General features: G+C 54.3%; 1 protein-coding gene across 50 annotated transcripts in view; it reads left to right on the top strand.

The window, feature by feature from the left end:
- GMPS (guanine monophosphate synthase) overlaps positions 1-7,178 on the top strand; it is a 29,145-nt gene extending 21,967 nt beyond the window's left edge. The window contains exons 15-19 of one of the 50 annotated variants that reach the window (XR_011680908.1): positions 1,921-2,093; positions 4,039-6,530; positions 6,572-6,611; positions 6,653-6,692; positions 6,776-7,178. Coding sequence is in view for 1 of the 50 variants with exons in the window: in XM_071438229.1 (XP_071294330.1) it covers positions 1,921-2,093; positions 4,039-4,140 (275 nt within the window). In the remaining 49 variants the exon portion in view is untranslated. Of the gene's footprint in view, positions 1-1,920; positions 2,094-4,038 lie in introns of all 50 variants that reach the window. The other 49 variants (XR_011680923.1, XR_011680913.1, XR_011680920.1 and 46 more) reach the window with 49 other exon arrangements.
- The last annotated feature ends 6,622 nt before the right edge of the window (positions 7,179-13,800 follow it).

The following is a 13,800-nucleotide window of genomic DNA, read 5'->3' as shown; positions in this document are numbered from 1 at the left end:
GGAGTGTGGGGTCCCCTGGATGTGCTACACAGGCACAGCCTGGGAATAAACAGTTCTGAGGTTCAGCCTCTTCAGGTTTTTACTTAATTACCTTTGGAGATGTGATCTGTGTGGGAAGCACTGCACCAGCCCTGCCTGTATTTGCTATAAATCAAGTTACAGCAGATCCCTCTCTCTGAGGATCCATACTCAGTTTGCAGAGCTGTGTGAACAGAATTTGTACAGAATTAACCTCAAAAGGCTGAGATAACACTGTTGGCTGTGTTGGTAAAGCTGTAGCTGTGTCTCGCTAACTTTTGGTGACACTTGGCTCTGTGTGAATGAATTGCTCCTAAAAATAAGCCTGGAGTTGTGGCTCAGTGAGAAACCCTCCCTGTGCAGCAGCTCAGGCCAGGGCTGGCAGAGGGAGGGAGCCTGAGCAGTGGGAGCTCCTCACACCTGGATTTTGGACCTTCAGCTCCTTGAAACAGGGAAACTGGGGAGCTGTGCATTGCCTTTCAGGAGCAGATGCTGGAAAATGAGGGAAATGTCTGGAGTTACCTGCCCACCCCTAGCCAGCAATACTGGAGAGCTTTCTCCTGAGTGTTTCAAAGACTATTTCAAAGAATAGTATTTCAAAGACTAGTTCAAAGACTATTTCAAAGATTTATTTGGGAATATCTCTTTATTGGGCTTGAAATGGGGACTGATAAAGCCCCCTGGTTTTATGTTATGTGGGAAGGAAAGTGGCTCTTCCATTGATTCACAGTGAGTTACAGGGATAACACAGATTAGCTGGGATTTTTTCTGCGTGCCTGCAAAGGCTGAGGATCATCTCAAGTGGCAATTTATAGAATCTCAGAACGGTTTGGGTTGGAAAGGACATCAGGGATCATCTGCCCCAGGCCCTGGGGACAACTTCCACTTATCCCAGGCTGCTCCAAGCCTTGTCCAGCCTGGCCTTGGACCCTTCCAGGGATGGGGCAGCCACAGCTGCTCTGGGAACCTGTGCTAGAGCCCTCCCAGTGCTGTTTGCAGCTGTAGAGCTGCACCACTGCTGTGGGACCAGAGGGAGCAGAATCCCACAGGGTGTGGGGGGAGCAGATCCCATGGGGTGTGGGGGAGCAGATCCTGTAGGATGGGGGAGCAGATCCCACAGGGTGGGGGGGAGCAGATCCTATAGGATGAGGAGCAGATCCCATGGGATGAGGAAGCAGATCCTATAGGATGAGGAGCAGATCCCACAGGAGGTGGGGGAGCAGATCCCATGGGGTGAAGGGAGCAGATCCTGTAGGATGAGGAGCAGATCCCAGAGGAGGTGAGGGAACGGCTCCCACAGGATGGGGGAGCAGATCCCACAGGGTGAGAGAAGCAGATCCTATAGGATGAGGAGCAGATCCCATGGGGTGTGAGGGAGCAGATATCCCACGGGGTGAGCAGCAGATCCCACAGGGTGAGGAGCAGATCCCACAGGGTGTGAGGGAGCAGATATCCCACAGGATGAGCAGCAGATCCCACGGGGTGAGGAGCAGATATCCCACGGGGTGAGGAGCAGATATCCCACGGGGTGAGGAGCAGATATCCCACGGGGTGAGGAGCAGATATCCCACGGGGTGAGGAGCAGATATCCCACGGGGTGAGGAGCAGATATCCCACGGGGTGAGGAGCAGATATCCCACGGGGTGTGAGGGAGCAGATATCCCACGGGGTGAGGAGCAGATATCCCACGGGGTGAGGAGCAGATATCCCACAGGGTGAGGAGCAGATCCCATGGGGTGTGAGGGAGCAGATATCCCACGGGGTGAGGAGCAGATATCCCACGGGGTGAGGAGCAGATATCCCACGGGGTGAGGAGCACTCGTGGTTCAGAGCAGGAAGCGCGGGTGGGAGCATTGCAGAGCTGGTGTCACCGTGCCCGCGTGTGCCCCGTGTGTGCTGCAGGCTATGCTGGGAAGATCAGCCAGATGCCAATAATCCTGACCCCGCTGCACTTCGACCGGGACCCCCTGCAGAAGCAGCCCTCGTGCCAGAGGTCTGTGGTCATCAGGCCCTTCATCACCAGCGACTTCATGACGGGCATCGCCGCCACGCCGGGCAGCGAGGTGCCCGAGGAGGTGAGGGCACCCCAGCACAAGGGATCCTGTGTGTGCACCCTCACAATACACAGAGAATGCACCTTGGCTTTTCTCCTGCAGCACTGCTGAAAAATAAGAATGGATGGTTTTTTAAATATTGATCTGTCCTACATTTGGGAAATGTTGGGGAAAGCCCCATGTGGATTTCAGTGTGGATGCTTTACTCTGACCATAACTTATTTCATGTCTATCCCATGAGATATTTGCATATCAATACAGCAATGTATTTTGGTTTTGGTGCTAGATGATCTTGGACAAAGCACAAAAGGTGATTCTGGTGGAAATAACACAGAAATACAACTTTTTCTGTGCTGGCCTCTTCTGGATGGATGCATATTCCAAAGTCAGGGAGCTCATCTCTGGAGCACTCATTGTTCCTTGGTGTTCCAGCTCCCGTTCCCCTCCTGAGCCCTTGCTGCCCCTGCTCCCCTCCTCAGTCCCTGCTCTCCCTCCTCAGCCCCTGCTCCTGACTCAGCTCTCCTCTCACTGCACTCTCACCCCCGCTGCCTTCACCTCGAGTTTATTGCTGTTTTACCCTGTTGTAATTAATCATTAAAAAGTTGTGGCATTCTGGAAAGAAAAACCAACAAATTGAGGGGCTGGCAGGTGGGTATGACAACTCAAAGGCTCTCCAGCAGAGCTGAGCTAAAATACCACCAGTTAAAAGGAAAGAATACCCCAGCCATTCCTGGGATTTGGAGTTAATTTTTGCATCAGTAGTTGGAAATTTCCTGACGTTAGGAATTGCCTTTGTTTGGCACTTCTGCTTTTACTGGAACTTGCAGTTTAGTATCTCAGTGCCCTGTTTGCTCTTTAGGTCACTAAGGGGACTTAAGAGTCAGGTTCAAGCTTTTTCTTTTTTTCCTGACTTTATCCATGTCCAGTCAAGTACTTTGTCCCTCTGGGAATGCACTGTAGGAGGAGGATTGACCTTTTATTTTAAACACACTTTAGGAGCATATGAGCATTGTTTAGTAATTGTATATAATTGAAGTCCTCTACTTTAGGGCAGCCTATCCATGGAAAGAACAGCTCAGGTTGCCATGTAAACTACTGTCCCATTGCATCAAATGAGGATTCATTTGTCTTTAAAAACAACCAAACACCACAAAACCCACCCCCAAACAAAAACCCTGCATTCTTCAAAAGGAAAAATGGTCATTTTAAGGATAGGTGGTAGTGTGGTGGCTAAGTGATAGAGGTTATAGAGAATAATCATAAATAAATAAATGAACAATATTTATGGGGGAAATAATGAAATTTTTCTATGCAGAGCAATGCAGCGTTAATTTGTGCTTTCACTATAAACAGAACAGCAGGTCATGTAAGTGGTGCTGGGAACTGGGGGATTTTTAAGGAAGCTGAACTTCTCAGGATCATCAGATTCTCGCCTGGAATGTTGCTGCTGACCTGGATTAACTGTGAGCCCTGGAAGATGGCTCTCACTGGAAAGCAGAGGTTTTCTTCCAGCTGATTTTATTCCATGTCTGGTGGCAAAGTGCTGGTACCAACAGGCTCTGGTGTCCAGCACAACTGGTGTCAGCAGTTTGCCCTGCAGCCTTTCCAGGGTGATTTTTGTCACTGAAGGACACGAAGTAACACAAGTGCACACCACTGTTCTCAAAGTGGAAAAGGGGGGGGTTATTTCCTGGCTCTAACATTTATAGATTTCCAAAAGTGACAGTGGATTGGAGGGTGACAGTGCCACCTCTCCAATGACACTGGACAAACCAACAGCCCATCAGATTTCTTTTATAAAAGAATGCGAAACAGTGAGTTATTTACAGAAAGTGTGTGAGAAAGCTCGTTACAAGAATGCAAACATCAGAAGGTCTAGAAAATCTTAAAAAACCAGGGCGACAGATTTTCGTCAGGTCTGTTTCACACGCTGTTTTCCTGATACTCTGCCTCCCCTGCCCCACAGGTGGTGTTGAAGATGGTGGCAGAGATCAAGAAGATCCCTGGCATCTCTCGGGTGATGTACGACCTGACATCGAAGCCGCCGGGAACCACGGAGTGGGAGTAACTCCCTTTTCCCTCTGCAAGTACTGTGTGCAGTCTAAACCATATCAGAAACCATTCCCAGTGTTGACATGCAGTACTGTGAAAGAGCGACTGGAGCTGCTGCAGGGCGCCAGCCTGCCCTGCTGGAGCAGAGGTGCAGCCCAGGGCTGAGACTGTACGGGTAAATGACGGTGCCAGCGCTGCCAGCCAGGCCCCTCTGCTTTGCCTTTGCCTCTCCAGTGCCCCCAGTCCCCCGTGTCCTGTTGCCTGTCATTTCGGTGTCTCTTTGTTTTTGTACACTGTGGAAAAAGAAGCAGTTTATTTACTTCTACCAAAAGCATTGTTACAGCCCGGACGTGTAAGAGGAGTTGAATCTTTGTGACCAACCGCTTTGGGACGGATTTATTATAAATAAATATTTTGCCAAATGGAGTGGTGGGTGCTGTTGAGTCGTGGAGTGGCTGCGTGTGCCCTGTGCTGTGCCCTTGCTCTGTGCTCCTGGGCATGGCAGCGAGGGGGAGCAGTGCTGGCCTCTCCTGGCACGGCCTGTCCGTGTGTCTGTCCCTGCAGAGCTCCCAGCTCCTCCTGCCCGTGGCTCTGGCGTGGCACAAGGGCAGACTGGGAGTGCAGCTGGCAGGGCAGAGCTCCTGGGCTGTGCCTCCTGTGTCCCAGCACTGCCCTGTGCTTCCCTTGTACCTGGTGATGGTTTGTGTTCTGCAGCTTGGCTCTGGCAGGGCTTCTGGTGCTGGTTTGTGTTCTGCAGCTTGGCTCTGGCAGGGCTTCTGGTGATGGTTTGTGTTCTGCAGCTTGGCTCTGGCAGGGTTTGGGGTGTGCTGTGCTTAGCTCAGTCTGTGAGACCATCCCAGGTGTGTGTGAGCTCCCCAGCCCTGCAGCCCCTCCTGTCCTGCTGCTGGTAGCGAAGCAATAATTGGAGGTGGTTGCTGGACAGGAGCTTTCTGGTGTTCTGAGGCAAAGCCATTTCCATCCCCCTGAGCCTCTGTGACAGGAGCAGCTGGATTCTGACCTGGGCAGGTTCCAGGAGCCTGCTGGCACCCCTCACTGGGGCAACTGCAATGTGCACCCACCCCTCTTATCCCTGGTTTCTCAGTTCAAGCAGTTGTGTTTTGTTCAGCTGCGAGATCACTGCAGCGTTATGGGGTGAAATACTTGCTTTGAACTGTTCAGTAACATGGAGTATTCCATGGCTGTGCCTCCTCTCTGCCCTTGCCTGGATTTGTGAACTGGAATCATACTGAAAGTGTTCTATATTTTTGGTGGCAGGCATTTTCCTGCTCTTACATTCCCTGCCCACACGTTATGGAAATGGGGTTTGGAAATTTCTGCTCCTAGGAAATGCCCAGCTGGTGTAAATGTGTTTTCCTGCCTGTGTCACTGGGGGCTGTTCTGCACGAGGGGGAGGAGGTGCCACGTCCCAGCCAGTGCTCCCAGGGCTGCTGGGGACATGGGGGCAGGAATTGGGGTGGGGGCTCTGCAGCCTGGGCACGTTGAGCTGAGCTGCTCAGTCAGTCACCTCCTTTCCAAAAGGGGGTGGTGATGTGCACCCACAGCTGTCACAGCCTCTCAGAGCTGCAGTGATGTCAGGCATTATTGATTCCTGTGCCACAGGATGGCTCCGTGCCTGCCTGCACCCCGCAGGGGCTGTTGGCTGGGGCAGCACCTGGCCTGCAGGTGAGGCTGTCCCCACAGGGAGCTCCCCAGGGACGTTCTGTGCATCCAGCCTTGCTCAGGAGGGGCTGGGGGCAGCTGCTGTCGTTTCTGGGTGATGTCTCACTCCAAAAAGGGTGCAGAGCCAGGAGCTGAATCCCTGGTGAGAGGCAGAACCCCCTCAGTTCTCACAGCAACGGGCTCGTCCTCGTGGCTGCTGTGTTGCCTTGACAGCAGCAAACAAGCAAAGCTGAGGGAATCACTAAAAATAATGCAAATAATCCAGAGAGCTCTGCAGCCCAGCCCCTGCTGCATTCTGCCCGGGCTGTCCCCGTGCAGCTGCAGCTGCAGTTGGTGTGTGAGGGGTGAAATGTGCCCCCAGTGAGGGCTGGGGCTGCAGGGGGCTGGGACAGCCCTGGGACCCCCCTGCAGCTCTCCTGGGCAGGAGCCTTTGGTTCCCTGCAGCCTGCAGCCCTGGAAAAGTCCTTGGAGCTGAAATCCTGACCGTGGGCACCCCGTCTGCCATGCACTGCCACCATCCCTGGAGCCCTGAGCTGCTCCCCTCTGTGCTCCTGGGGCTGGGCAGCACCTCCTGCCCTTCCTCAGCTCAGAAAGTTGGATATGGAACATTCTAGGCGTGAACTATTGCACTATGAATCAGAATGGCTCACGGGAGTGGAGTCTGTGCCCCTCAGCCCTGCCTGCAGCTGTGCCATGCATTGGAGCCCTGCTGGGCTGGTCTGGGAGGTTGCTGTGCTCAGCCCAGCAGTTCTGGGTGTTTTTGGGAGGTTGCTGTGCTCAGCCCAGCAGCTCTGGGTGTTCTGGGAGGTTGCTGTGCTCACCCCAGCAGCTCTGGGTGTTTTTGGGAGGTTGCTGTGCTCATCCCAGCAGCTCTGGGTGATCTGGGAGGTTGCTGTGCTCACCCCAGCAGCTCTGGGTGTTTTTGGGAGGTTGCTGTGCTCATCCCAGCAGCTCTGGCTGGTTTTTAGGAGGTTGCTGTGCTCATCCCAGCAGCTCTGGCTGGTTTTTGGGAGGTTGCTGTGCTCAGCCCAGCAGCTCTGGGTGTTTTTGGGAGGTTGCTGTGCTCAGCCCAGCAGCTCTGGCTGTTTCTGTGCAAGCCCTGTGTACTGGACAGCCAGAGTGGAGAGAACCATCACACTCTGCTCACATTTCTCAAGAACCAGTTCTATCTAGCACCTAGTTTACAAACTAATACCTGTAGCTGCCCCTGTACAGTTGTTCACCTCGAGTCTTCAGTAAAACATGTCAGCAATTAGAGGAATTTGTATTGGGGGCACTCCCCAACAGTCTCAATTTTTAACATTTTTCTGCTTGTGAAATGATAAAGTACTGTGAGCCTTAATTTTTATCCACAAATAAAAATATTATGTTTGAGCCTTGGCGTGACTTTTTTTTCATTTTATTTTTTAAGGACTGATGTGTAAAACTATATTATGAATAGGAGTGTATTTTGGGTTGAGGAAGCTGGTTTTATGGATGTAATTAATTTAAATGTGTGCTCAAGAGCCCCATTAGGGCTCTTCAGAGAATATTCCTCCTTTCCCATGTGGTTGGGAATACAGAGATTAATATAAAGCTGCTTGCAGGATTTCTTCCCTTTTTTAAATGTTAGGGTGGAAAAAAACGTTGTGGGGTCAATGAAACTTTGGAGAGGGTTCTGTGGGTTTATCAAGGGGAAGGTGTCTGAGCTGTGGGTTTATCAGGGGGAAGGTGTCTGAGCTGTGGGTTTATCAAGGGGAAGGAAGGGTGTCTGCTCCTCACAGGATGTGGCCCTGCCCTGCTGGCTCCTGAGGGGTTTCTGCCCAGGAATGATGCTCTTGAGCAGCCTTTATCCCCTGGGAAATGCTTTGAGCGCTGCTTTTGCAGAAATTCTGTCACCATTTGGGCAAGGTGACCTGGAACAAGTCACTGATGAGGGCCCAGCTTCTCTCTTGAGGGCTGGGGCTGGCCCAGCTGCCGGGGCTCCCTGGCGTTGAGGGGGAGATGCTGCTCAGGGAACAGGAATGCAGCAGGAATTGGGGGAATCTGGGGCTTTTAGAGGAAAAGAGGAGGTTCCCTGGATGAACACTGGGGTGATGCCCACCTGCTCCTGGGCACCCTCAGTGGCAGAGCCTGGGCTGGACCCGGCTGAAGGCAAAGCTGAGGGGGCGGCCCTGGCTGGGCAGGAGCAGGGAGCAGCACCCACAGCCCCAGGCTGGGGCTGACTCAGGGCTGGTTCGGGATGATCTCTGCAGAGCTGGGGTTTATTTTTAGTGCCTGTGTGGTGCTGATTGCCATGGCAATGGCACCACGGGCTGCAGGGCTGTGCCTTTGGGGCGGAGGGACAGCTCCGTGTGCCCGGCCTGCTCCAGGGCGTGGGGGCAGCTCCCAGCCAGAGCTGGGCCTCTGCCAGCCCCAGACACAACCCCCAGGCACAGGGGGCTGGCCAGGGACAGCATCCATCCTCAATGACATTCTGAGTGCATCCTGGAGCCCTCACCTGCCCTGCAGGGAACCCACTGCTCTGAATGCAGCCTGGAGCCCTCACCTGCCCTGCAGGGAACCCACTGCTCTGAATCCATCCTGGAGCCCTCACCTGCCCTGCAGGGAACCCACTGCTCTGAATCCATCCTGGAGCCCTCACCTGCCCTGCAGGGAATTCACTGCTCTGAATCCATCCTGGAGCCCTCACCTGCCCTGCAGGGAACCCACTGCTCTGAATGCATCCTGGAGCCCTCACCTGCCCTGCAGGGAACCCACTGCTCAGAGCATGGCCAGACCTGCTCTGAGTTCCTCATTCATCATTCTGAATCCATCCTGGAGCCCTCACCTGCCCTGCAGGGAATTCACTGCTCTGAATCCATCCTGGAGCCCTCACCTGCCCAGCACTGCTCAGAGCATGGCCAGGACTGCTCTGAGTTCATGATTCATTCTGAATTTATCATTCATCATTCTGAATCCATCCTGGAGCCCTCACCTGCCCAGCTCCAGCAGCTGGAAAGCAGCTGAAAAGTAAAGGGCATGTGGGTGCTTCTGCACCTTCTGGTGCTGGCTGAGCTGGTCAGGGACCATCAGGCCCAAGGGCCTCCCTCAGCCCCTTCCCACATTGCTCCAGAGAGGTCTGAGTGCCTGGGCTCTCCTTGGCCTTGGAAACCTTTCCCCTTTCTCATCATGGGCTGCTTGGTCACTGCTTGGTGCAACTGAGAGCCAGCCCCGAAGAGCTGCTCATGAGTGACCTGCCTGAACTCAGCAAAGAGGGAAAAACGAGTTAATTAACACAGCCAGGAATTCTGCTCCTCACTTGGGTGTGCTGGGACTGCCCTTTGGCCCCACAGTCACATCCAGAAATTACTGGAGAAGATAAAAGGCTGGAGAGAGCCACTTCCAGTGCAGCTTTTAATTTCATCAGATGGGCTGATGAGGCTGCTGTGCCCTTCAGCTGGGAGCTCTGGGGGGCTGCCCTGGGGTTTGGGGTGACAGGGGTGTGGTAGTGGCTCTCTGGCCACAGACAGCCATACATAACTTTCCAATTGTCTCAGCAGGCCATCCCCAAATGAGTAATAATTAGCATTGACTCTATGATTTACAGAAGGCTGATCAATCTCTTTGTTATATAGATCATTATTAAGAAACTCATTGCTTTTATAGACAGTTATGATACACCTGGACCTTCAATTATAATTGGTCCTTCAATTATAACACTATTGCCATTGGTTAACTAAGAAACTGCTCTTTGGTAAACAAATCTCCATACCACATTCCACATGTTCCCAGTACCAGGTGCAGTGAGTTCAGATGAGAATTTTCTTTTTCTCTGATCTCTCGCAGCCTTGCCCAGAAAGGCCTGGGGCAGTTGTGCTGCTCTCGGTGGCCAGGGAGCTGCAGGTGCCCTCAGAGGTGCTTTAGGAGCTGCTGCCTGCAGGGTTCCCTCTGTGGGAGCAGGTTTGCTGGGACACAGAGCTGCTGTGCATACCCACTGCATCTGAGCGCTGCCAGAGCGGGGTGAGCCGATTAAACCCGATTAAACCCCTGAATGAACCTTTCCCTGATGGGGTTTCACTCACCTGGAGCAGAGGAGGGCTGGGAAGAGCCTGAGCTCCACGGCTAATTGGATCAGGAGGTGGGAATGGCTCTGCTCCCGTGGGACCAGACCCTTTGTCTGCTGAGGGATCACTGCCAGGCACATCCCAAATCAATCTGTGCCTGGCCAGGGCTCCTGGTGCCTCAGCCCCTGGACAGGAGCCGGCAGGTGCTGGGCTGCTGCTCCTCTGGCTGGCTCAGAGCTGGGAGCAGATCCTGGCAGCTGCTGTGGGAGCTGCAGGGCACGGGGGGATTCTGAGAGCATTTTAAGGGAGGATGAGCTGTGAGCGTGTTTTAGTGGAATTACTGGAGGATTGCAGGATCAGACTGCGTGTCCTGCATTCCTTCACCCTGGAATTCCTTCACTCTGCAGCCCCTCTGGAGCCAGGCTGGGGCACCTGGGGGGGCTCACCTGGAGAGGAGAAGGATCCAGGCAGAGCTCAGAGCCCCTGGCAGGGCCTGAAGGGGCTCCAGGAGAGCTGCAGAGGGACTGGGGACAAGGATGGAGGGACAGGAGCCAGGGAATGGCTCCCAGTGCCAGAGGGCAGGGATGGGTGGGAGATTGGGAATTGGGAATTCCTGGCTGGGATGGGATTCCCAGAGCAGCTGGGGCTGCCCCTGCATCCCTGGCAGTGCCCAAGGCCAAGCTGGACACTGGGGCTGGAGCACCTGGGGCAGTGGGAGGTGTCCCTGCCATGGCTGGGGTGGCACTGGAGGGGCTTTGAGCTCCCTTCCCACCCAACCCATTCCTTCATCCTATCAAAATCAGTTTGTGGGGCAGAAAGCCAGGTTGGGCTTCCTGTGTGTGACATTGTGGGTGGGGTCACACATTGGCCAGCACAGAGTGTCACTGCAATGGCACATCCAGCTGGGAAACTGCTCAGGAGATTTCCAAAGCAGGTTTAAGGGACCCCGTGTGCAGTGCATTCACTCATCCCTGCTGCTCCCCCGAGCAGAAAACAGCTGCTGCAGGGGGTTTAGAAGCTGCTCTTATTTACATCTGAAAACAGGAGGTTTGGCTAAAAGGGCTCCCGAGCCATTGGAAAATGGATTAATGCTGAGCTCTGATCCTGGGGGCTGCAGGCTGCGAGTTACTGAAATGTTCTGCTTTAAAGCCAGTGGCACAAATAGCACTGGGGGGGTTTCAGGGCTGCTCTGTCCCTCTGCACCCCTCAGTGTTCCTGAGCCTCCCCTGGCTCCAGGATCTGGGGGTTGTGTTGGATTCCCTGTAAACAGGGCACGGCTCTGGGCACAGCAGAGGGGAGCCCTGGGCAGGAGATGGTTCCCCTTTCCTGTGTCCAACTCTGGGGACTGCAGCTGGAACGAAAATCAGACTTTAGAAAGCATTTTATGAAGAGACAGAGAAATTTTAAAACCCTGGTGTAATTTCTTAATTAATAGAAATTCTATAATATCATATAAGTAATATAATAATCAGTAATGTTAAAATTCACAATGTGCTACACGTAGAGAGCTCCTAGATGTGATTCTTTATGTTTATACAGTGTACAAGCAAGTTAGAAATGCATGGGTTTATTATATATTACTTTAACAGATGTTTGCCTGGAAGAAGGAATGCAGAAGGAATACGGAAGGAATATAGAAGGAATATAGAAGGAATGCAGAAGGAATATAAAAGGAATTCAGAAGGAATACGGAAGGCAGGAGCAGCCCAGCCCCGAGCAGGGATCCCTTTGAGGTGTTGCTCCCTGGCGCATCCCAGCCTGGTCCTGGTCCTGGGCCATCGCTGCGGCAGCCGGAGGGGTCTGGGGGCGTTTGTGCCCCCAGGAGATGCCCCCGGCCCTGGAACCGAGGGTTCCAGTATCGACGTTTCACGGCAGCTTTGCTTTCAGGAAATCAATCGTGCTGCAATTTTTATAAGGCGAGCCGGGCTCTCCTTTCGGGCCGGGCTATAGAACGGCCTGAGCATCGCCCCAGGGAACACGCGGAGCACAATGGCCCCGACACCCCGACAGTGCCACTCCCGGAGCGACAAATCGCCCGCAGCTGCTCTGCTTTATCCACCTGAGAGTGAGGGATCTGGGAGCTGCTCTCCTTTATCCACCTGAGAGTGAGGGATCTGGGAGCTGCTCTCCTTTATCCACCTGAGAGACTGAGGGCCCTGGGAGCTGCTCTCCTTTATCCACTGAGAGACTGAGGGCCCTGGGAGCTGCTCTCCTTTATCCACTGAGAGAGACTGAGGGATCTGGGAGCTGCTCTCCTTTATCCACCTGAGACTGAGGGCCCTGGGAGCTGCTCTCCTTTATCCACTGAGAGAGACTGAGGGCCCTGGGAGCTGCTCTCCTTTATCCACTGAGAGAGACTGAGGGCCCTGGGAGCTGCTCTCCTTTATCCACTGAGAGAGGCTGAGGGCCCTGGGAGCTGCTCTCCTTTATCCACCTGAGAGGCTGACAGCCTTGGGAGTAGCAGGGAATTCCTGTGGTTAGCAGAACGATAAACACGGGAGGCTGGGGAAGCACAAAGTGCCTTTATGCAGCTCTTTGGGAGCTTTATTTGGCTTTGGATAACCAACTTCCACATGGAATTGGATAACCAATGTCCATGTCCTTCCCCGTGGAAGGTCCTGCAGGATCTCGTGAGGCTTCAGCTCGTGTGTGTGTTGCTTCACTGCTCAGGGCTGGTGTAAAGGCTCCTGGAGCTGCTGGAAACTCCAGGAAGAAACCTCCTCCTTTTCCTTGCTGTGAAGCACTTTAAAGTTTAAGGATAAACACGTTGGATCAGGCACAGGACTAAAATGTTTTAACAGCTCAAAGTTTGAGCTGTTTTTCCAGACTTTTGCAAAGTTTCCAGTGAATGTTTTAGTGCCATGTCTGCTGAACAGGTTGGATAGTGCCAGTTCTGGTTGGAGGTAAATTTTGTAGGGTTTATTCCAAAAGGTGACGGAACTGCCTTCTGGAAAAGCACCAAAAAGGGTTTTCTTTGTCCTGTAACCCCTCTGGCAGCACAATGAGCCTCCGTGTGTGCCTGCAGAGCAGCAGGAGCCCCTGCCAGGCTCCCGGCCCCCCTCACCTGCACTGGGACTGGCCCAGGGCATCCCCGGGGCTGGGGAGAGCCCAGCAGGGCCCACCTGGCTGGGAGGGGACCCGCAGGGCAGGGATGGATCACGGCGGGGACCCAAACCCTCCTGGGAAGCGCCTGGGGGTCAGGCGGGGCCCCAGGCACAGCCTGGAGCCTTGGGGTGGATGCTGGGAAGAGGCCGGGGGAGCCTCCAGGCTCGGGGCAGGGAGGGGAAACCATCCCGAGCTGGTGCCGGCCCTGCTGGGAGCGGGACACTGCACCAGGGCCCCCGAGCTCCCTTTGCCCCATCCCCGGGACACCCTGCGGGGCACGGCGGCGATGGCCCCGCTTTGGGGTGATCACGGCGCTTTTGGGGCAGCGGCTCTCAGACCCCGCTGCCTCAGAGCGCTCTGGCTCTGGCTCTCTCGCACACGGCTCTGCCCGTGCTCCCGAAGTGGCCGCTGTGATTAGAGCTGTAATCTCCGTGCCAGCTTTTACATTTCCGACCGGAGAGGGGAATTAATGCGATTCCCGAGTCCGCCCTTTCGTGCATTTTACAAACACCGCTTGCCCGGGAGCGGCCGGAACTTTGCTCTCATCCTAAGGGGGACCAAATCCCCAAATTCCTCCAGATCCCGTGGGGAACAGAAGTTCCTGCTGGATGGGGCACCCGAGGAGCCGCATCAGGAGGAGGAGGAGGAGGAGGGGAGCGATGGGCACGGGGATGCTCCGGGGATGCTCCGGGGATGCTCCGCGCTGCAATTTGCCCGGGCCAGCCCACGTGGGGCAGGGCTCGCCCTCAAGGTGACACGTGTGGCTTCACCTCCGATGCTTGCGGCGCCGGGCAGCCGCACGGCTTTTCCAGAAGCCTCCAGCGGATGCCCTCGCTGCTCCGAGGCCGGCAGGGGCGCGGGGCTGT

The sequence above is a fragment of the Agelaius tricolor genome, unplaced genomic scaffold, assembly GCF_023055355.1.
Source record: "Agelaius tricolor isolate 1412-34295 unplaced genomic scaffold, bAgeTri1.0.p SCAF_12, whole genome shotgun sequence".
Taxonomy (NCBI): Eukaryota; Metazoa; Chordata; class Aves; order Passeriformes; family Icteridae; genus Agelaius; species Agelaius tricolor.
Note: the sequence above shows the minus strand (reverse complement) of the source record. Positions and strands in the feature narration are given on the sequence as shown.